The sequence below is a fragment of the Rattus norvegicus genome, chromosome 2 (assembly GCF_036323735.1).
Source record: "Rattus norvegicus strain BN/NHsdMcwi chromosome 2, GRCr8, whole genome shotgun sequence".
Taxonomy (NCBI): Eukaryota; Metazoa; Chordata; class Mammalia; order Rodentia; family Muridae; genus Rattus; species Rattus norvegicus.
The window spans coordinates 226,681,586-226,704,795 of record NC_086020.1 but is presented as its reverse complement, the minus strand read 5'-3'; the positions used below and the strand labels follow the sequence as shown (position 1 = coordinate 226,704,795).

Below are 23,210 nucleotides of genomic sequence, written 5' to 3'. Positions count from 1 at the left end.
TTTGGTTTTTTTGGTGGTTTTTTTTTTTTTTTTTTTTTTTTTTGGTTCATTTTGGTGCTTGGGACTACACTCAGAACTGAGCGCATACCCTTCCATACAACCACGCTAACTCCATTTTTTTTTATTATTATTAACTTGAGTATTTCTTATATACATTTCGAGTGTTATTCCCTTTCCCGGTTTCCGGGCAAAATCCCCCTCCCCCCTCCCCTTCCTTATGGGTGTTCCCCTCCCAACCCTCCCCCCATTGCCGCCCTCCCCCCAACAGACTAGTTCACTGGGTGTTCAGTCTTAGCAGGACCCAGGGCTTCCCCTTCCACTGGTGCTCTTACTAGGATATTCATTGCTACCTATGGGGTCAGAGTCCAGGGTCAGCCCATGTATCGCTAACTCCATTTTTAAAACAAGTTATTCAAGTTGTTATATCCACGGTTCTCCCTCTCCCTCCTCCTCCCCCCCACCCCCCCCCACACACACATAGCCCAGGATGGCATTGAACTATCAGTGTCCCACCTCAGTCTCCTGAGTATGGGATTGACAAGCTCATATCGAAGTTCCTGGCATGTGATGTCATGTTAAATTTAAAAAAATAATAATAATCATTATTTTAAAGGAAATTAGAAACAATGAGATGACTCAGTGGATGCAGTATTTGTGGTGCGAGTGTGAGGACCAGTGTTCAGATCTCCAGACCAGACCATCACCGAGCCAGATTTAGTAGCAGCAACCTCCTATCTTGTCAGGAGGCAAGCACCTTGCATATGCATCGAGGAACAAAACATTGTGGAAGGCAAGAAACAATACCCATGTTATCCTCTGACCTCTGCATGCACGTCCCTGAACGCACACACTCAACGAAGGAAAGAAAGCAAGGAAGGAAGGAAGAAAATTATCTACACATACTCACTAAAACAAAGAGCTGAAACATTTTTATTTTAAAAGAAATCATTAAATTACTTCTTTTTTTTTAATTCAATATTTTAAAGTTACTTTGAAAAATACGAACAGGAGGCTGGAAGTGGATCACATGTTTAAAGCTTTAGCTCTGGTCCCCCACACCAAAGAAAAGGCTGACGAACCTGTTGGCCTGCAGCTCTCAGTTCTCAGCCGAGTAGCTCTCCTCACAGAGGAGTGCAGTTGCTTTCTGCAGGACTCTCCGCATTTCTGTCTGCAGTGACTCATGTCCAGGGGGAGCTTGGGGCTTTCACAGAATCGTGAAATAACTAGGATCAGGTATTACTTTAAATGTATACCTCAAGATCGGTTTTCCTCAGGCTTCCATGCCATCTTGGGGTACTATAGGTATTTGGAAAGTCATTGGGTCCCAAAAGTTTAATTTTCCAAACTTTTAGGCAGATTTTAAAACTATCTATTGAACCTTTGTGAGCTTCACGCCATGCATCCCAGTCTTGCTCATCTCCCCATCTCCTCATGTCTGCCCTCCGCCCTGCAGCCTCCCCACAAAATAAAAAAAAAAAAAAACACTCAAATAACAGGAAAAACAAAAGCAAAAAAAAAAAAAGCATAGAAAACATCTCAATATGGAAGCCGTAATATGTCACAGTGTGTCCCACAGTGTACCCCTCTGTCCACACACCTTCACTTGCAAATGTTCATTGCAGTGAATCACTGGTCCTCTGTGACACCACGGTTACTGGATCCTCATGGAGACTCCTCTGCATTGCTATTTCCCCATGTCGTGGAGATCCTGCAGCTTTGACTGACCCTTTCACACATCTCAACCATTTGCAGATGATATAGATTTTGGGGTGAGTCATCTCAGAACCCTGGATCTGGGCCTAGGGAGTAGCTGAGCTGGTCAGCCCACTGGCTCTCCTTCATCCACACCACCAGGGTGAGCTCTCCAACACTGCTCTGGCTGAGCCACCCAAGTATGGCCATCAGCAGGAGTCAGAGTCAGCCCTCCTGGTGGCTCACCCACACCCATGCCTCCAGAGCCAGCTCTCCTGTGCTGCCTAGAGTGTGGTGCCCACTCTCCCAAGTGCTGCAGTCTGTGAGGGGCAGGGCTGGTTCTCCAGCTCTCACACCCTCACGGAGGACATCACCCCCGCACCCCCGCCACCTCATGGCAGACACTGGCAGATTGCCTTTTTAACCATCACAAATATAAGAATAAACTGAAGAAGAGGAAGTGGTTACTTCCCAGTCTTCCTTGCAAAAACTGCTTCCCTCCGCTGCTGGAGGTTGGATTCAGGAAGCCCTGTTGGCTGTTGGCAATAGGATCTGTGGAAGCGGGCTCCATTGTGTGTGAACCAGCTCTTCATGTTTGGAACCTCTCCAGTGTGCGTAAGCCAAAGGCCTCTCTGATTTGGAGCCCCCAGACCCTCCTGCTCCCCTATTTTTTCCACCTTAGCCTCAGGGACTAAGTGACCGGCAGCTTTTGTGTTTCTGGTAACTGTTGAGTTTCTTTGTTTGGCTTTGTGGGGTTGTTTTGTTTTGTTTTGTTTTGTTTTGGTTTGTTTTGTTTTGTTTTGTTTGAGAGAGGATCTTCCTGTGTTTGAGACTGGCCTAGAACTTGCTGTGTAACCCAGGTTGACACAGAACTGTCAATCCTATGTTTTCTTGGGTGCCAGGACCACAGATAGTTTCCCCACACCCAGCTTGAGAACTATTTTTTTTAATTTGTTTTTTTTTCCTTTGGTTTGGTTTTGCTTTGTTATTGTCGTTTAGACAAGATCCTACAATATAATGCAGACAAAATTAGAACTCACTATGTAGGCCAAAATGGCCCAAAATTCATGGCAATCCTCCTGCCTCAGAGTCCTCTGAGCTGGAATTACAGATCTGCACCATCACACATGAGGTAATAACTATTCTTGACAGAACAGTATACAGTCCTCTAAGTAATTTGGATTACTTGTAAGTTATCTCAAACACTCTCCCCACCTATCTCCCACTAATCATGGTACATTTCAGTGGCCATCTGTCGGAACCCACTTCCTCCCTAGAGTAGCCCAAGTGTGGCATAGAAAGGATGGAGTCTGAAGTAAGTCTTTAAACTGCGTTCCCCTCCTGCATCCTCCAGTGTGTGAGTGACGTTGGCCATTTACGTGTGTTAGCTCCCATAGAATGTGTCCCAGGCTTGCTATTGCCATATTTGTAGTTATTGTAAGTTCATTATAAGCACAATTTTGAAATAACATAGAAGTTTATACTTTTGGGAACCCAGAATTGCCTTTGCATAGACTCTGACAGGTCCCCGTTCTCAAGAGTACTTTTCCGGGTGTTGCCTACAGACATGTGCTCTGGAAAGACTTGTATTCTTTAGTGTACTCGCATGCAGTCTGCACAGTTTTACACATACATTTCCTACCCCACACCAGCCTTTCCCTTTAAGTTTCAATTTAAAGTACTTTCCCAATTCATAACTTTTGCAAAATTAAACTGAGAGGACCTATATATCCCTCCACCCCCCCCACCCCACTCCCGAGATTGAACCAAAAGTTCACCTCCTAGTTTCCCCCCAGCAGTCACATCCTACTTAACACGATGTTACAATTAGAAAATTGAAACAGGCCCTAGTCACATTTCACTCTTCGTATGTGCATATGTACATGGATAGCTCTCTAAGACTTTTTCCCTAAGCCAAACATGGCTGCATATGTGTTAGTTCCTGTTCTTCAGGAGGCTGAGTCAGGAAGAATCCTTGAATATAGATGTCCAGTGCAGGCTGGGCAGAAAGCAAGACTGTCTCTAAACGGAGTGAATTGTTGAACGAGTAGTCAATCCATGTGTACGTAGATTGTGGATGTGTGCGTAGCGTTGTACTGTGTCCTGTCTTGGCTCTCTACGGCATTTATCCATCAGTTCCATGGACAGCTTGTTTGTTCTCATTGCTTCTGAGGAGAATGCTGCAGTAAGCACCTGCACCATGCCTACCTGTCCATCTGTGACAGAAGCGGGTTACTAGGACAGTTTGAACACTGAGCTCCACAGATCGATTCTAGGGATATCTTGAGACACACATTTTATACGAGTTTAAGATACAATCCTAGGGGTTAAGATCTAGACACCTAAAGTATCACCGTGGTGATTTGTGTTGGTGGCCCACCTGCCGCTGCCTCTCCAGCGGGAACTAATTATTCCCTGAATGGGAGTCCTCACTACGCAGCCTGGAGTTCACTGTAAAGCTCCAGCGAGACAGACTGGCTGACACTGAAAGGTGTCACTCTCCATCAGTGACCTCAGTTCTTTGACGGACACTTTCATGATTGTGTTGACCTTGCTCGTTTCTGAAAACAGTTTTCCATGCATCCTCCTTACACCCACGGAAGCACAACTTTGTAGTCAGGGTAGTCAGAAAGACTTTCCTGTGCCTTTTATGCACAGTAGCTGGGGTTGTTTTCCGCCTGAGCTTTCTTGGGGCGAGTGTTGTATTGGGTGGCTGTGCCAAGGAGAACCCGGCAATACCTTTGGTAGCACGGCAGTATCGCTTGTAACTGTGGCTCTCTTGAAGCCAGCCTGTAGCACCGTGTTCTGGTTTAGCATGTGTATTTCCATACTATTGTGAAGGACGGCCCCTTTCTTGATTGCTTTCTTTTAATAGTGTATTTACATTTCCTTGTTAAAACCACAGCATTGGGGGCTGCAAAGATGGCTCAGTGGTTAAGAGCACTGACTGCTCTTCCAGAGGTCCTGAGTTCAAATCCCAGCAACCACACGGTGGCTCACAACCATCTGTAATGGGATCTGGTGCCCTCTTCTGGTGTGTCTGAGGACAGCGATAATGTACTTATATATAATAAATAAATGAATCTTAAAGAAAAAAAAAAACACAGCATTGGTTGGATTTGACAATGTGTAGAATTACCAGGTATAGATTCCTATCAGAAATTCAAAAAAGCTTAATTTTACTTCTACATGGCTTAAAAAATCATTTAGTAAAACTACTAAGCATTTTAAGTTTATTCTATAACCCTGACTGTTGGATGCTGGTGCCCTTCTTGGGCCTTTGAGCCTGGCATGTGGAACAGAAAGCCCCTTGAATGACAGATGTCCCTGCAGCGTGACTCCATGGCATAGTTCTGAAGCCAGGGGTTACAGATGTTCATAACCAACGGCTCTCCTGCTCCTTCTCTATGTAGACACCTTTGCACTTGGCCGTGATCACCAAGCAGGAAGATGTGGTGGAGGACTTGCTGAGGGTTGGGGCTGACCTGAGTCTTCTGGACCGCTGGGGCAACTCTGTCCTGCACCTAGCTGCCAAAGAAGGACATGATAAAATCCTCGGGGTCCTACTCAAGAACAGCAAGGCAGCACTCCTTATCAACCACCCCAACGGGGAAGGTAAGGGCAGTCACGCTGCTGGCTAACCTTCCCCTGCCGGCTGCTGCAGAAGAGCTTGGCATTTGGTAAATGTATCTGACTTTCACCATACTCCCCTCTGCCAGCCGGAGTTCCTCAGATGTCGTGGTTATTTCTGCTGTTTACCCTTAAAGATGACTCGGGAAAGTTACTTAGTAAGTGGGAAAGCAGGCCTGGGCAAACACTAGTCTTACAGAAAGCATCACATATGTGGAGAATGTTTATTTGGTAGCTCATTGTCTCCCGTGAGCACAATAGGAGCTCGTGGCTTCTAAAAACAGAACAGTGGACCTTCTGAGCCTTTGAAGCAAGCCCTGAACAAAAACCGGAAGTGCCGTGACCTGGCGGTGTCCCTCCTCCCCACAGCCCAGCTCTGGCAACCTTGCCCACATCTCTGCCTTTGCTTGGCCTTAGGTCTGAATGCCATTCACATAGCTGTGATGAGCAACAGCCTGTCATGTCTGCAGCTGCTTGTGGCTGCTGGGGCAGAAGTCAACGCTCAGGAGCAGAAGTCTGGGCGCACGGCACTGCACCTGGCCGTGGAGTACGACAACATCTCGTTGGCCGGCTGCCTGCTCCTGGAGGTAAAGGACGCCCTTGTGATCTTGAACTAAACGCCCTCAAGGAACTTTGCAAAGAGTGACGCTAGGACCAGCTGTGCTGTCAGCATTCAGCTCTGCCTGGCATCTGCTGGTGCTCAGAGAGGCCACTTCCTGCGTCCCCACCTCCAGCCCAGCTCCCTAACTGGGGGACTTCTCCAGTGACAGAGCCAGCTCAGTCTAGCAATTGGGCTAACAATATAACCTGAGGATCCATGGAGATATGGAGGTAGACAAATGAGCCTTCTGCTAACTCTCTCTTTGTGGGTGGGTTTAGGGTGACGCCCTCGTGGACAGCACCACCTACGATGGGACGACACCTCTACACATAGCAGCTGGAAGAGGGTCCACCAGGCTGGCAGCTCTTCTCAAAGCAGCAGGTAAGATGCTGCTGGTCACTGATGGACATCAGCAAAGCAAACTCTGCCTGCAAGTGCAATGCTGCCTTTGGAAGCTGCACTTCTGCTCTGGGGAAGCCTGGGTAAATGAAAACCGCATGGCTGGTCACACTTCAGCTGCAGTGAGGCTCAGTGTGGCCTGATAACCTGGGGTTGACACCTGTGTTAGTTTCCTCCCCCTGGTTAGCTGTCTATGTCGGGTTGTTCAGGTTGACTCAGTGACTATAAAATCTTAAGCTCTGTCAGTTTCTGGTCCTATTACAAGTCTCCCAGAAGGAACATATCTAAAGACTTCCTTTTGCAAAAAGAGTCTCCTAGAAGCCAAAGTCGTAGGAAAAGCAAACGGGCCATGTATTCGTATTATTGTGCATGAGGCCTTTCCTGTGTTCCAGGCACCGTGTTGACATCTCACATGCAGCCTCCTTTAGCACACGTAATCCTCAGTAACTCTGAGACAAGACATGTTGCTATTCCTATCTTAGATCCAAGTAGGCAGACTGGAGAGGTGATCAAGCCCCACTCCCAGTGTCTCAGAGAGCTGTGAGTCACAGCGCCACAGCCCAACCTGCAGACTTATCCTCCACACAGTGTTCCTCTCAGTTGGCCTGGGGTTCTTGGGTTCTTCTGGTTAGCTCCCTAGTCCTGTAAAGCACAGGGAGACATTGCAGCTCAGCTCCTGTCTCCAGTGCCTAGTGTGTTTAGTGTTAACACATGGTGGGTGAGATTGGCATTCCGGGCCTGTCCAGACATAACCTGACTTACCTCAGAGGTTGATAAGGGAAGATTTGTGGACGACACACTCTTCACAGATTCAGGCAAAGAGGCCCTGGTTGTGTTGTGCGTGAGTCATTTTGGAAATCACTTACTATGCTGAAGAGAAAAAAAAAATGTTGTCTCTTAGTCAGACATAGTGACGTACACCTGAAATCTCAACTTTTAGAAAGCTGAGGCAGGAGAATTGCCACAAGCTTAGGTTACCTTGGTCTACATAGTTCCAGGCCAAACCAAGATGCCTAGGGAGGTCCTGTCTCAACAGTAAATGCATGAATAGAATGGCAGCAGTTTTACTCGAATTCCCCATGGAACGGTGGCAAATAACAGCCACTCTTGGTTAAACACGGAGTTGAACACGTGTAAAAGAGCCAGGACGGCCATGAGAGGCAACTCGCACTACCATTTGGGTTACTTTTTGTGTTTTCTTGCTGGCAGCTGAGGAACAAGCAAGATGCTCAAGACGTGTTAGCACATTTTCCCCATAACAACACATCCTGCCTAGCACAGGGTCCTTGTGGGGTTTATTTCTCCGTGGCTTAAGAACTAGGGCCCCAAAAGTACAGCACTCGAGGATAGAACTGTCCAAGCAGATCTGTCCCACCCAGGCAAGAGAGAGTGTGAGAAGTGTGCATTGGTAGATGTAAGTGTGAAAGTGCAGGGCTTTGCCCCAGGTACATCGTGGCCCTGTAAATTGCCACCTACAAGTCCTCAGGTTAAAATGCATCATTTAGTTAAAAAAATCCAAATCGGGGGAGTCTCAGTCACGCACTTTACATCCCAATCACGGCCTCCCTCCTCCCAGTCCCCCTTCACATAACTCCTCCTCCACCTCTCCCCCTCTGCTTCTCTTTTGTTTGTGATAGTATCCTTGGCTATAGAGGTTACCCAGGATACCTTTCCAGTAGAAGTAAACTAAAATGGTGAAAAATTGTTTTAAATTTCCCCAGAAATGGAAAGCTAGCCCGTAATCGCCTGAATGAGCAAGAGCTAAATTGTCCTTAGAAATGTGAGTCCTGGGGCTGGAGAGATGGCTCAGTGGTTAGGAGCACTGACTGATCTTCCAGAGGTCCTGAGTTCAAGTCCCAGCAACCACATGGTGGCTCACAACCATCTCTAATGTGATCTGCTGCCCTCTTCTGGTGTGCCTGGAGACAGCTATGGTGTACTCATATAAATAAAATGAATAAATAACCCCTTTAAAAAAGAAAAAAAAAGAAATGTGAGTCCTGTGTGCAATCCTAACACTGTGTTGCCTGACTCCATAGGAGCAGACCCCCTGGTGGAGAACTTTGAGCCTCTCTATGACCTGGACGACTCTTGGGAGAAGGCTGGAGAAGATGAGGGAGTAGTGCCAGGCACCACACCCCTGGACATGGCTGCCAACTGGCAGGTGAGCCCTGGCCAGCCCATCTCATGGGTGTTTGGTGGGGAGCCAGGGCTCAGGAATATAAAAACAGATGGTCTTCTTGGCACTCTCTTCCCTGAAGAGCATGCCTTTGTTTCTATGGAGTCTGCTTGCCCGGAGGGTCTCTGTCCTGAAGTGCCTATCCATGCAAGAGGGAGGTCAGCTGAGCCCGAGTTCGAGCTGTTTGCTTAATTGGGTCAGAGTTCAGATGTGAGAGGTTAGAAAGGCACAAAACTCACAGAAGAGTTACCCCATCTAAGCACACAACCAGAATCCCTGCAGTCTCAGTCAGAAGCTAGCTTGCAGAGCTCGGGTAAGCGGTTTCTGCACATACAAATAAACTAGAAATTCTGCTGTGGATTTCCATAAACATATTTAAAACATCCTTAAAACACAACTCAGCTTACAGTTAAAGGAGAAAACACTAGGTGTTTGGGCCAAGAGAAAAGAACCAGAGGGCAGGGTAGGCAGTGTATGGGTCCAAGACAGTCAGATGTGTAGGAGTCTATACTCTCTGCACCTCTGGGAGCCCGTTTTCTGGGCTGGGTGTCCCTACAAGGAACACAGAAGACCAACCCTTGACATCCCTAAACTGTACCGTCAGCAAAGTCGCCTCAGAGAGCGGCAGGATTTTTTTAAATTCATTTCTGCGAGTATTTTCTTATGTTTTTCTATCCGACAGGTATTTGACATACTAAATGGGAAACCATATGAGCCAGTGTTCACATCTGATGACATACTCCCACAAGGTGAGCTGTGGCAGAACAAATTCTCTCAGCCACTGTTGCCCGGTGCTGTGGTTTACAGGAGGAGAGGAGAAGCCAGCCCGGGCCGGGGTGTGCTGCGAACACTCTCACTTTTATTTTGGAATCTGAGGTCCCTGGAGGCGTGGCTCTGAGCTGCTGCTGCTGGGCAGGGCCTCTGGACTTTGTAGAAGCTTGATTGCCTCCATCAGAAGTTGGATGATGGCATGTCCCCTCAGACTGATTGTCCCAGGAAGGCTAAAGCAGTCACGTTTCCTCCCTAGGGGACATTAAGCAGCTGACAGAAGACACGAGGCTGCAACTCTGCAAGCTCTTGGAAATTCCTGATCCCGACAAGAACTGGGCCACTCTGGCGCAGAAGTTAGGTCTGGGGATATTGAACAATGCCTTCCGGCTGAGTCCCGCCCCTTCTAAAACTCTTATGGACAACTATGAGGTAAGGCACCGCCGTACCATTTAGAGTTGTGTGCAACCATTGGTAGTTGACTGTGCCAACACCACTGAGCGGCACAGCCCTCTCCCCTGCGTTGTAACTTTGTGGAAGGAAACCAGTCGTTGCCTGGGGCATGGGAGGCAAAGGGACCTAGGCCAGGACAGGATGACGCCAGTTTTCCTGAGAAGACTGATTACCTGTCTCTAGGCATTCCCCGTTTTCAAATTCTCAGAGCCTTCTTGTAAAAACGACTACTGCCCACAAGATGGGGATCCCGCCAAGCTGTGATCGGTGTGCTCATCCCTGTGTCCAAGAGGGGGACCCGGGGCCATGGGTTCATTGTTCTGTGGGGTGACTCCTATTAGAGCAATTCTAAAATAAAAAGTAGAAAAACATGGGGGAGATATTCTGAATGAGGCTGTCATTGATAGCTACTGGATTTCTGTGCATAGACATCACCATAAGCAGCCTCCTGTCTCTGTGAACTCAAAAGCTTCCCCCCCACCTCTTCCCCTCTTTTTTCTTTATCTCTTCACACACACACACCCATCTTCTCCATCTCCCTCACCCTCCCCTTCCCCATCTCTCCTGTGATTTTTCTGAATGGATTTGATCTAAGATGGGAAGTAGAACCTAAACACTGTGTTTCTTCAGGTCCTCCTTCCCTGCCCTCTCCTAACCGCCAGGCTCTCTGGAGCAGACACAGAGAAGACGAGATAGATGTTGGTGCTTACAGCCTGCAGACAGGCTTGAACACACAGACATACTCTCCCTTTTCCTACCAGGTCTCTGGGGGGACCATCAAAGAGCTGGTGGAGGCCCTGCGACAGATGGGCTACACAGAGGCCATTGAAGTGATCCAGGCAGCCTTCCGCACCCCGGAAACCACAGCCTCCAGCCCCGTGACCACTGCTCAGGCCCACTTGCTGCCTCTCTCGTCCTCCTCCACAAGACAGCACATAGGTAAAGAGGCTGAGAGGTTTCCTTTCCTCTCCGGCAGGGTCTCTGTGCCCTGTGACATGGCACGACACTTCCTTTCCCTAGTCTTTTCCTGGACAGGTCTTCCTACGTGGCATGCCGCTCAGTCCCCGCCGTGCTCCCGTACACACAGACCGGCAGTTCCACAGACACTCACATTGGCATATGTGTCACTTAGAATCCCAGGAAACAATGGACACTGCTTCTCATACCTGTTAAATTTAGAGAAAGATTCTAAGAAAGATCCACAGGGGTCACAGGACAACGAGTAGGACCCAGAAAATATGCATACTGTATGACCCTTCCTTCCGGGCCACCACCCCTGGGTCCTCCACCTCCTCCCCGCCTCGGGAGTCTCCTTCCCTCAGCTCCTGCCCTGCTCGTGGCCCTGACTTTGTCTCCCCACAGTAACAGCCTTCCTGTCGTCCCCCCACATACATCTGTACAAATGGATCCTGGGACAGACCCTGAATTATGTCTTGCACTCTGTCTGTGCTTTGTCCAAACTTCAGCACCCTTTCTTTTTGTTCACTTTCTACCCTAACCACAAAACTCCACTGAAACCAGGGAAAGCTAGCAGTACCCAGGCGGGAGGGCTCAGAAGGTGGTGTCTGCCCCAGGGAATCTGTCTACCACCTTCAGCAGGCCCTGGATACCCAATTCTTGTCTCTTTGTCCTGTTCTGTCCGTTCCTTCCCCACCTGCTGTGGATAACCTAGTTGATAGGATATAACTTCTCATCTTTAAAATCAGAAATGTAGAGAAAAATAAGACATCACTTCCTTGTTACATCCTTAAGCTGAGTTCAGGATTCTCAGAAGAGTATGAAAGCCACTGCCTACCTCACTGCTGACCCCTGGTGTCCGGTTCGGTCCCCACCTCTCCTAGGCTCTCCTCCAAGTTGCCTGATTTGGCCCTCATCCTGCTCCTCTGTGGCTGCAGCAGTCATAGCTGATAGCCCTCACTAGCAGTGTCTACTCAGGACTTCGTCACCTCGCACCCATTCTGTCACCCACACCCACCCTGCTGCCTCCTCCTTACCACTGTGCATAGGCAGGCCCAGTCCTAAGCTTCCTCCTCTGCAGAGACATCTGTATATCTGTGCATGTATGAGGCCTGTGTGTACATGTTCATGTATGTGTGCACTGGTGTCCTTACAGCCTTTTTATACATACTTAGTTCTGGTTTTTTCTCACAACTCCACGCCTCCCATCCCCCATCCCTGCCCCTGCCCCGTGTCCCCACTTGGACCCTCTTCCTCCCTGTCTCCCCATCTCTCTCCCCACCTTCACATGTGTTCTGTTACCCTCCCTACGCTCACATCCTTTTAAAGCCTGTTTCCCACCCCCTGAAGGCCCCTTCTAGTTCTCTGGCCTCTGCCCACACTCACTCCCACATAAATACGCATACGTGACTGTTGGAAGCTGGGATCCGCACGTGAGAGAGAACGGTATTTATGTCTCTGGGCTTCCTTGATTAGTATTCTCCAGTTCCATCCATTTCCCTGCAAATTTTATCTTTCTTTATGGTCGAATAAATTTTATCATCTGCACACAACTCCTTACTCTTGCACAAACTCACACTGGCCACGTCTGTCAAAAGCATAGCCAGGCTATGACAAAATCTTCCTGGCATCCAGTGCCTCAGGTTCAACCCCAAACGTTTCCTCACCTCATGGCAGATGCCCAGCTCAGCCCATCCTCAATGCTTGCCTGAAATCCACAGTGGCTCCTAGTCAGCCTCTCTGTCCCCTCCGTCCCTCCATCTGTCCTCTGCACCACACCGATGTGACGTGATGGGGCTCCTATCATAATCAAAAACTAAATACTTAGCAGCTAGGAACACAGTGAGGGTGAGAACCTAACTTTGACCTCTACTGTATCTTTGGGAGGGCCCAGGAGGGTGACAAACATGTGTAATCCCAGTAGTCTGCATGGAGGAGGAACAGACACTGAGAGGGGCGGATCCATGGGGCTCACTGGCCAGTCTCAAAAAAACAAGATGGAGAAGGACCAAGGAAGTCACACAATGTCGACCTCTCCCCACATGCACACATGTGCACACATCCCACAAACACAAAGTGAATTCTTAAATATTGTATTGCATTTCCCTAGTTATGACCAACTTACAAGAAGAGGTTTGGTTGGGCACGAAGTTTATAATTTCTATTGCCTTCGGGGTAGAGCAAAGCCCTTCATCATGGAGGAAGCATGGGGTAGAGGAATCCTACTCATTGTCCAGGGGTGTGGAAGTGCAGAGAGATGGGGAGGAGCCAGAGCACCGGCTCTATTTCAAGGCCACACCCTCAATGACCGAATTTCCTTCTTTGAGGCTCCACCTTCAAAGAGTTGCATCACCTCCAAAGAAAGTCACAGGCTGGAAGCCAGGCCTTTACTTAGCACACGCCTTTGTAGGGCATTGTGATAAAGAGTAAGCCTCTAAATACTGCACAGGCCCCGTTACATAACAGCAAATAAAGACAGCTGATTGGCTGAGTTAACAGCGGCACAGGACTCAGGCATGGCCATGGAGTCTCAGTGTTCCGACACTAAGATTCAGTGACGAGATTCGAGCCTTTTGCTTAGTCAGTGTTGGACTTCTGTTTCTTCAGTTGCTCTATACAGAGATAATCTGCTCTGGTCAGATCCCTGGGGATAAGCTTTCAGTATAGATACATTTTTTTTTTAATAAAACAGCCTCATTGTCTTGCACCAGAAAAACCATTTTCCGCACTGCGTGTTATTTAAAAGTCCGTTCAGCGCAGAGAGGCGTCATTTTTAGTTCCTGCTTCTCTGAGGACTTGATTTTGCCGTGTGTTCAGCAGTTTCCCCAGCTGTAAGAAAGTAAAATAATAGAGCAGTTAGGAAAACACGCCTCATTTTAAAAAGGAAAACGTGTTTATTCTGAATCAAGAGAACTCAGAGCAGATTCTGACAAACAGAAAGATGGACTCTTGGCCCGCTCTGACCCTGCAGCGGTGCCTAACGTCATTCGACAGCGCCTGCCCTTCACACGGCCAAGCAACATGGACGGCACGGGGCGGGACGTGTGCTGGGTGGAAGCATATCCTTCCGTACAGTAGCCCACCGCAGAGCCTGGGAAGGGAGCCCCGCTTCCACCGCTGTGGAAGGTGTTCTAGTTCTAGTATGGTGCTGTGACTACACTCTCTGGGTTTCTGTCAGCTGCCAGGTCATCCATCACTGACGGATGACAGGGCAGGAACTCAAAGAATTTGAGTCAGAAACTATTGAGGACTGCAGCTGGCAGCCTCGAGGCTCACGCTGAGCTCGCTTTCTTACACAGCTCGGGACTGTGCTGTCTACAGTGGCCCACATCGGTTAACTGTCAGGACCGTCCCCTCAGACATGCCCTCACACCAGTCTCATCTGGCTGGTCCCTCATTTGCACCTCCTTCTGCAGGTGATTCTAGACAGTGTGAGGTTGACAGTTGAAGGGCACGAGGACAGCAGGCAGAACGAAAGCCTCGCCATGGCCTAGCTCAGCCCCTGATGAATCTGTGCTTTCTCCTCAGATGAGCTCCGAGATAATGACAGCGTGTGTGACAGTGGTGTGGAGACATCCTTCCGCAAACTCAGCTTCTCGGAGTCCCTCACTGGAGATGGCCCACTGCTATCTCTGAACAAAATGCCTCACAATTATGGGCAGGATGGACCTATAGAAGGCAAAATTTAGCCTGCTGGCGGTTCCCCACACTGTAAACCAAAGCCCTGAAAGGCCATCATATCGTTCCGAAGGAGAAGGCAAAAAACGCATCCCAAGGTGCTGGAAGGTCACCGGCCTGCAGGGTCAATCTTGATGTCATTCGAGGCCTTCCGAATTTGGCTTCCTTTCTTGGCTCTGAAATGAAATTTAGTTGTCATATACAGATGGTGTCTAGCAATCACGGCTGCACTCGGTGTGGCTTGGGGTATGGTGGCTTGAGCTTTTCCAGCTGCTATTGGATTACACTTGCTTTGTGTTGTCACTGCTGTCCCTCTGCTGGGTCCCCGCTGTCATTAAGGTATCGCAGTCCCCACCTGGTGTTCTTTCTAGCCATCTACAGTACAGTCATGCACTCAAATTAAGATTAAGGAAAAAGATATTTTTAAGTGAGTAACTTCATGCGCAATAAAAAAAAGACATGGCTTTTTCTAATGTGGTTTATCTGTGATTTAAAAAAAAAAAAGACATGAACTTAACAATATTTAAAACCTGCTATAATCAGTGCTGAAAATAGTATTTTCCCCCTTTTCTGCATTTTACTATTGTAAATATGTTTTCTAAATCAAATACTTTAAAAGAAGAAATGTTGGATTTATAAATGCTATTTTTTATTTTACTTTTATAATAAAAGTACAAGCACACTGTTGACCTCATCTTGTCTGGTCTCTGCAGCTACTTTCTCAGAGGAGTCCCTGTCCCAGTGGGAACACCCCACAGCCTGCTTGTCACATCCACATACTCCTTTAGACACATTCCTTTGCTGCTAGAAATGTTCAAACAGACAGCTATGAAACAAAAGTGCTCTACCCCAAGACTGAGGGCAAACCTGACACATTCTGGCCCAGGCACTTTCATCTGGACACCTGGCATCAGCATTCCATTCCAGACACCATTCCTCTCCAGGGCATTCTTCCTGTGTCTGCAAGGTATAACATACTAAAGCTTCCGCGAGTCCTCTTCTGGATACAATGTGGCCGTTGTATTCATGGCTGACTACACAAAATCTATACAATACATGGTTCTTCATCATGTATGGGAAGGGACTGATGAAACACACACACACACACACACACATACACAGAGAGAGAGACAGAGAGAGAGAGAGACAGACAGACAGACAGAGAGACAGAGAGACAGAAACCGGCTGTTAATAGTTGCTAGGTGCTGTTGTAAAAATATAAAAAATTGTGCTCGCTTCGGCAGCACATATACTAAAATTGGAACGATACAGAGAAGATTAGCATGGCCCCTGCGCAAGGATGACACGCAAATTCGTGAAGCGTTCCATATTTTTTTTCTTTAAATGAGGAAAAAGAATACCCTTGGCAGGGAAGGGAGAAGCAAAGATTAAAACAGAGACTGAAGGAACACCCATTCAGAGCCTGCCCCACATGTGGCCCATACATATAGAGCCACCCAAATAGACAAGATGGATGAAGCAAAGAAGTGCAGTCCGACAGGAGCCGGATGTAGATTGCTCCTGAGAGACACAGCCAGAATACAGCAAATGCAGAGGCGAATGCCAGCAGCAAACCACTGAACTGAGAATAGGACCCCCGTTGAAGGAATCAGAGAAAGGACTGGAAGAGCTCGAAGGGGCCCTTATGAACAACAATGCCAAGCAACCAGAGCTTCCAGGGACTAAGCCACTACCTAAAGACTATTCATGGACTGACCCTGGACTCTGACCCCATAAGTAGCAATGAATATCCTAGTAAGAGCACCAGTGGAAGGGGAAGCCCTGGGTCCTGCTAAGACTGAACCCCCAGTGAACTAGACTATGGGGGGAGGGCGGCAATGGGGGGAGGGTTGGGAGGGGAACACCCATAAGGAAGGGGAGGGGGGAGGGGGATGTTTGCCCGGAAACCGGGAAAGGGAATAACACTTGAAATGTATATAAGAAATACTCAAGTTAATAAAAAAAAAAAATTCAAGTCTGTAAAAAAAAAAAAAAAAAAGACATGCCTATAAAGTTAAAAAGAGAACACTAAGTATCATCAGATTAAAAATTGAGTTTAATTAACAACAAAAATATATATATATAAAATTAAAAAAGTATCTTTTAGCCCCACTTAGGTCTGGCACCTCAGTGCCCCAAGATATCTACTGGATATCTTAAGTCTCAGTTAGCAAAGCCTGACTGCTCCATCCCATATCACACTGCCGAAGGCCTCTCTCTGAGCCTGGCAGCAATCTCTCTACCTATCTAGTTCCCAAGGCAGGTTTCCATGCCAGAAACACACATCCCAACTCTGTGGCGGCCCAGACCAGACCAGCCGCCGTACACTTTCATACACTTAAATCGCTACATGAAGGAACACACAACACAATAACCTCTGACCCAATTCATAAGATATAATTGCCCACCTAAACATACAAAGCCCGATACACATCCATCCCTTAAAAACATTTGTAACAACCTGTAAAAGTACAGTGTGGAATCTTAAAGTCACCTGCCATATTGTCCTGCCACGGCTTCTCTCCCTGTCCCTCCTGTCTCTTCCTCCTCTCTGTTCCAATCTCCTCTGCTTCCTTCAAACTTTTCTCCTGCCCATCCTTCCTTCTCGTCCAATGACAGCCTCCTTCTATCTTGTACCTGCCTCACCTGTGACATCATCCCACAGCTAGGGAAGTGAGTCCTTTCTTCAAATGGCATAGCCTATACCCCAGGAACCATCCCCCTACCCATGCTCATGCAGGCAGCCCTAATTAAACTCACTCATGCACATAAGCATGAAGGCACAAAAGCAGCCGGGCTTCCTCGGCAGTGGGAAACCGAGAAGGCAGTGGGGTATGTGGATATGATCTCAGTACATCGTATACATGTTTGAGATCACGAGAAAAATAACACATTTTAATTAGAAGATAAACTTCAGCATATGTAAAAGACCCTCCAGTATGGAGTTTAGTAAATCATGCAGTTGAGAACATAGGAGGAGGGGAGATCAATGGCCTTAAACAGGCCTTACGGTGGACTCTGGTGTGCAACCAAGGTCTGCAGTGGGGAGACCTGGTGGGGAAGTGGCTTGGCAGTTAAGGAACTGGCTGATCTTCCAGAGGACCAGTCCCTAGGTTTAATTCCTGGAACCCCTCACAGCTCACAACCATCTGTAACTCCAGTCCCAGGGCATCTGATGTCTTCTTCTGGCTTCTGTGGGTGCCAGGCATGTAAATGCACAGATACACTGCAGGCAACACATGCTACACATAGAAACAAAAAACAAAAACCTAAGGCCTTGCCCATGCCTTGCAAGTGATCTACCACTGATCCCATCCAAGGAACCGGAAACCCACCAGCTACCATCTTTAGGAACTGCGTTCACTACAAAGAGGTACCTCCCCCATTTCCACGGTGGGAGTGAATGCCTTGCCCATCTCTGGGACCTTCAGATCCCTGGGAGACAGGCTAAGGTGCTCTGGGCTCATCTCCCTCACAGTTGTCAAGCTCAGGGTACCCCAAATAGACATCTTGTATGTCAGTGCCCATATCAGGGTTGGTACCCCAGGGAAGTCCAGTTGCACAGGTATTGGGAGCGAACCAGGATGACTTCGCATATGTTGAATTAATTATGTTACTTAATTAGTCTTAAAAGGGACCAGAATCAGGGGTGGTATGACAAAATATTCCAAACTTACAATGTAGAAAATTGAGGCTAAAAGAGCTCAACTGGGCTGTGGCTAAGGTGCTTCTGAGTTTATATCCAGATATTTAGCTTCTAGGCTCATGAGTCAAGGCATGATTTTACTGGGACAAAAAAGATGATATTGAGTCCACTAGTAGGGATTCGGTGTAAGATTAAGTAAATTGTCATTGATGAAGGGATGGTTAAATATTTAAAAATTTATTTATATTATGTATATAAGTTATTTAATACGTAAATTATTTAATAAACATTCTACGAGCCTAATCACCAATTAATCCAACCCCTTTCTACCAGAAACAAATGTGAAAATTTAAACCAAATGAATTTTAGACACACTACCAACCTTAGATAAGCAATCTTGACATCGAGAAGGCCTGTCTAAGCAAGATTTCATTCTGTGTTGTGAAAACACATTGGGTTCTACATCTTAGAATGAATAGAAACTGGTTAAAAAGAAAACTCTGTTTTCTATTACAGTATCCTCTCTCCACCCTAACACGCCCTTGTTAGTCTGAGTTTTGGAAACTATAAAACAGAAAGAGTCCTGCTTTGGTGTTCCTTAATATGTCCCGGGACAACGATGTCACCACGCCTCAGCCAGGACTTTCTGTGGCTGTCAGCTGAGTGTCTTGCAACCTGATGCCCTCCCCACCTTAGAGACGCCATCTTTTCCTGGGTTTAGGCTCCTGAGCCTAGGCCACCTGTGGCAGGGCAGGAACGCTGCAGAGTGACTTCCAAAATTAAATCCCAACTTCTGTCAGCCTTCCCGGAACTTCCTTCCTCAGTTGCCATGTTCAGAGGGAGCCAAGCAGCCATGAAGAGAGGGCCAGGACAGGTGTTCAGCCAACAGCCTTACTCAAGCTCCTAGCCAAACCTCGCCAAGCCAACAGCTGCCAAGTGACCCTGCTTGGCCTCTAGGCTGTCTCAGCAGAGGCTGCCCACAATAGACACGGGGGCAGATTTGAGAGCAAAGTAAATACTAATGTGTGTGTGGTGGGCGGGGGAGGGGTGTTAAGCCCTGGGTGTAGAGTGGGTGCCACCATTTCCCAGGCATCTGATGAGAGAGTGCCCCTACCAGATGTTCAGCATAAAAGATACTGACTGGAAGGACACCAACCAGACTGCTCATGCCAACATAGAAAATGGCATTTCTCTTCTTTAATAAGCAACCCTGGCTCTCTTTTGTTCCAGAAACGTCCCCTTCTTACCCGCTTCCTACCCAGGTCTCTATGCCAATCCACATGAAGGCAGCCAGAGCTGCCTGCCTCTCAATGGAAGGAGAGTCCACCTTCGCCCAGCAGATGGGGATAAGGGATAAACACCGGAGGCAGTGCAGGCGGTCTGCTGGGAAGTTACAATGGGCCTGAAATAAGCTTGCCCTCAAAGCTTGTCTCACAGCAGGCCGCCCCTCAAAAATAGCTTCCTCAGAACTTCAGTCATCTTTTGAGGTTTCTGTACTCTGCAGGCATAACCCAGACCTTTTCAGGATCCGCAGCCTTTCTTCTCCAGCAGAAGGAAACCCCGCTGCTGTTCATTTACCCACCTGGGTCCCCTGGGGTAGCTCTCTGCGACACAGACATGGCGGTCAAAGTCTTGGCTAGGGAAAGCAAAGGGGAAGAAGCCAGCCAAACCGAGTGTCTTTCTACGCCAGCCCCTCTCCGTTTCCAACCCAGACACAGAGCTCGAATTTGGCCCATCCCAGATTCAAGCACAGGTCCACCGAACTCCAAAGACCGTCTTTGAGAATGCTTCAGAGTTTTTGATGAAAAACTGGCTGGCTTGTTTTTATAAAAACGTGTCTCCCAGCTCTGTGCAAAGATGGAGTCATAATGTGCCAACACATATGCAAAGTGGGCCCAGAATATCACTACAAGGACATACTGCTTGGTAAAGCCGGGCTTGTGGCACAAGTCTGTAATGCTGATGCTCTGGAGGATGAGGCAGGGGGATCACCAACTGTTTGAGGCCAACCTAGACTACATAGTGAGACCCTGTCTCCAAAGCAGATGATGATGGTGGTGGTGGTGGTGGTGGTGGTGGTGGTGGTGGTGGTGGTGGTGGTGGTGGTGGTGGTGATGATTTTGAAGTTCCCTTTCCCTTTCCCAAAGCAGCAGCATACAAACTTGTGTTACAGTATGACTCAAAGACTTGAATGAGAAGCTTCTCAGTGTGGGTGATTTTGTTCTGCAGCGCCCATGTTTATCTCCTGACCAAATGCAAATGTCCTTTACGCATTTCAAATAAATTTCTCTCTGCGATCTGCAAACAACCATCTTACAAATTAAACAAGCAAATATCCTTTAAAACAGGGATGCTTCCATTTAAAATATTCCCCAATACTTATTTCCGTAACACTCTGAGGTAAATGGGGGGTGGGAGGGAAACATTACACTTCCTGCCGTAGTTCACAAGACCCACATGCTGGTGCCTGGTCCTCTGTGAGGAGAGGCTAGACCAAAACTCAGCTGTGAGATTTACAGCTCAGGCCTCACCTTCAGGTCTGTAACCCCTCACAGAGTGAAGGAACAGATCACATGGTTGTGCCAGGAGGAGCAGCTTGCCAGTCAGGGGCATTGAAGGACATTACTCACAGCTGGCCAAACAGCTGGAAGACAGCATCCCGTGAAGCCATTTCCTCTAAGAACACTAAAGCAGACAGAACTCGCCCAGACAGGGCAGGAGGGTCCTTGAGAGTGCGTGCTGGTCTTTCTCGCGCCCCTTCTCCTTCCAGACCCTTCTCTCTAGCTTTGGAGATTGCAGGAGTTTCCTCAACACTGCCTGACTTTATTTCCTGAGATGCAATGCTTCCCTTAACAAGGACGTAGCCTCAAAAAGCGCACCCATGTGCCCGGCTGTGGTGCACACCTTTAATCCCAGCACTTGGGCGGCAGAGGTAGGTGGATCTCTGAGTTCCAGAGTGGGTTCTAGGACAGCCAGGGCTACACAGAGAAGCCCTGTCTCAAATAACAACAAAAACCCCATCCAGGCTCCACTCACATTAATGCACAACCCTGTCTCCCAACACCCAGAGTGGCCAACAGGACCGGACAGGACACCTCTATAGAGCCTTACTTCAGCCTCCTAGGCAGGCCTTGCCACCAGAGCTAGTAATGACCCTTCCTACTCTCTTCCTGGGACTCCACAGCCCCTGCACCTCTCCTTCAATCACTGAGACACGAAACACCACTACCTCCCCAGGTGCGAGGGCAGTGTGAGCTCACCAAGTGTGTGAACCACTCAGATCTATGCCAAAGCAGCTCTACAATTCGTCCCATCCTGGTTTTGATCCCTTGAAGGTCATAGTCGCTGTTTGTCCCTACCTTCCCCACCGTCCAGCCAAAAGCCTATAGTGACTGGCTGGGGAACAGCATTTGCACACAGCGTGGGGGCCAGCCGCCACTGTGTCTCTGAAAGGCACAGGGAAAAGAGGAGCAAGAAGGAGGCTGAGTGCCAGCCCTTCACACAGGCCATGCCCCAGGCTGTCCGCCGCGGCTGATGGCCACATCTTTTCTTTTGTTTACTGAGGCTTTTTTTTTTTAATTTATAAATCATCCAACTTCTCCCCCATCTTTTCCAGAGGTTGGTGTCAAGTTTCCACAGAGTCACGGTAAATAAACTTCAATTAGAAATCACTCGGGGCCAGAAGCCTGTAAGTGTGCCTGCCACCCAAGCCTGCTAAGCTGAGTTGGATCCCCAGAACCCACAAAAAAGAAGGAAAGTGAGAGCCAGCCCCATAGTTTTCCTCTGAACTACACACACACACACTTTAAAAATCACTCAGCTGCTATCTGTTTGTCAGGATAGCAGGATGGACAGAAACGAAGTAAATTGAAAGACAGAGCAGAAAGTAGTTCTGGTATTGGAACCCTGTGGCCCAGTTTCCACACTGTCTGCCAGGAGCATAGACAGAAGCCAGAGCTCTGCTAAGAGAGCTGCAGGCTCCTTCCCTCTTTCTCCTCTCCCTCCCCTCCCCTTCCCTACCACCCTCTGCCCCTTTCTTTCTCTCCTCTCCCTTCTGGTCACATTCCTCCTTTCCCTTTCTCTCCCTGTCTCTCATTTCTCTCTCCTTTTCTCCCTCTCTTCTCTCTCCCTCTCACTTCTCTCTCCCTCGGTTCCTCAACATCTTCCACTCATCGGCCCTCACTACTTCTCCTTTCCTTCTTGAAAACCATTGCCCATGCGTGTAGTTCAGGGCACCATCAGCCAGCCCCCCCCCCCCGGGCTCTCCTTCACCCTCCCCTCTCCCTTAGAGCAAAAGGGTGCAGAACCCTCCCTCCAGAAGTTTGCTGAAAGCCAGCCTTGGCCCAGGCATTGGCCAGCCACCTCTGAGCAGCCTCCTTTCCTGCGCATGGGAGGTAAGTAGCCTCTGTGGGAAGATGTAGAGCCCTGCTCTTGTAGCTCTTTTGTTTTTCTTTTGATAAAACAGACAAGAGACATATCAAAAAAAAAAAAAAGAAAAGAAAAGAAAAAAAAAGGAGGGGGTGGGTTTGAAATATATTGTTTTCTTTTTCTTCACATCAGGTCAGGTAGACTGGGACCGCCCTCGCCCCGCCCCGCCCCGCCCCGCCCCGCCCCCACCTCTGGAGGGGAAGCTTCAAACAACTCTCATTTGAGCAAGAGACTCACTCCCCACACCCGATGGTTCCCACTGTCTTTTGGGGAGCAAGAACCATAAGACCATAAGACAACATTTACCATGAGCTCATCCCTGCCGGTGCTGAACAATGATCCCACTTAATCTCAGAGCGATGTTGTGAAACACCTGTTATTTTTGACCACGTCTATAAGGAAATTAAAGCTCAGATGGTACGGGACTGGTTCAAGAGTAAATCATGAGGAGTTAAATGAAGTACACATAGGCATGGGGAGCCAGCCAGTGACCCAGCATCCTATGGTTGAGGGGAAGCCCAACTGCCCTCCCATTTGAAATGCTATCATTTTATCTAATATAAAAATGATTTTGAGTGATTATAAGATGAGATTACCTACAAGTGACTTCAAGCAAATACAGGCTTTTCTTTTCTTTTTTTTTTTTTTCTATAAGCATAAGGATTGGAAACAGATAAATCTGTTATTTTGCAGGGAATCTCACTTATTAAACGTTATCGGATCATTCAAATTTCCAGAGCACTCTTTGGCCCCATCTGCTAACCAAATGGCCTTTGTGG

At 48.0% G+C, this 23,210-nt stretch overlaps 1 protein-coding gene and 1 non-coding gene across 7 annotated transcripts in view; both read left to right on the top strand.

The window, feature by feature from the left end:
* The window catches only part of Nfkb1 (nuclear factor kappa B subunit 1), a 116,153-nt gene extending 101,102 nt beyond the window's left edge, over nucleotides 1-15,051 (top strand). For 2 of the 6 annotated variants that reach the window (NM_001276711.2, NM_001415012.1), the window contains exons 18-25: nucleotides 5,106-5,307; nucleotides 5,740-5,909; nucleotides 6,202-6,304; nucleotides 8,362-8,486; nucleotides 9,184-9,250; nucleotides 9,529-9,701; nucleotides 10,484-10,661; nucleotides 14,208-15,051. In NM_001276711.2, the coding sequence (NP_001263640.1) occupies nucleotides 5,106-5,307; nucleotides 5,740-5,909; nucleotides 6,202-6,304; nucleotides 8,362-8,486; nucleotides 9,184-9,250; nucleotides 9,529-9,701; nucleotides 10,484-10,661; nucleotides 14,208-14,368 (1,179 nt within the window). In that variant the 3' untranslated portion in view covers nucleotides 14,369-15,051. Of the gene's footprint in view, nucleotides 1-5,105; nucleotides 5,308-5,739; nucleotides 5,910-6,201; nucleotides 6,305-8,361; nucleotides 8,487-9,183; nucleotides 9,251-9,528; nucleotides 9,702-10,483 lie in introns of all 6 variants that reach the window. The other 4 variants (XM_063282630.1, XM_006233360.5, XM_063282629.1 and 1 more) reach the window with 2 other exon arrangements.
* Nucleotides 15,052-15,585: 534 nt separating this feature from the next.
* LOC120101140 (U6 spliceosomal RNA) lies at nucleotides 15,586-15,692 on the top strand. The gene has a single exon (XR_005501537.1). It is a non-coding gene; the product is annotated as a U6 spliceosomal RNA (small nuclear RNA).
* The last annotated feature ends 7,518 nt before the right edge of the window (nucleotides 15,693-23,210 follow it).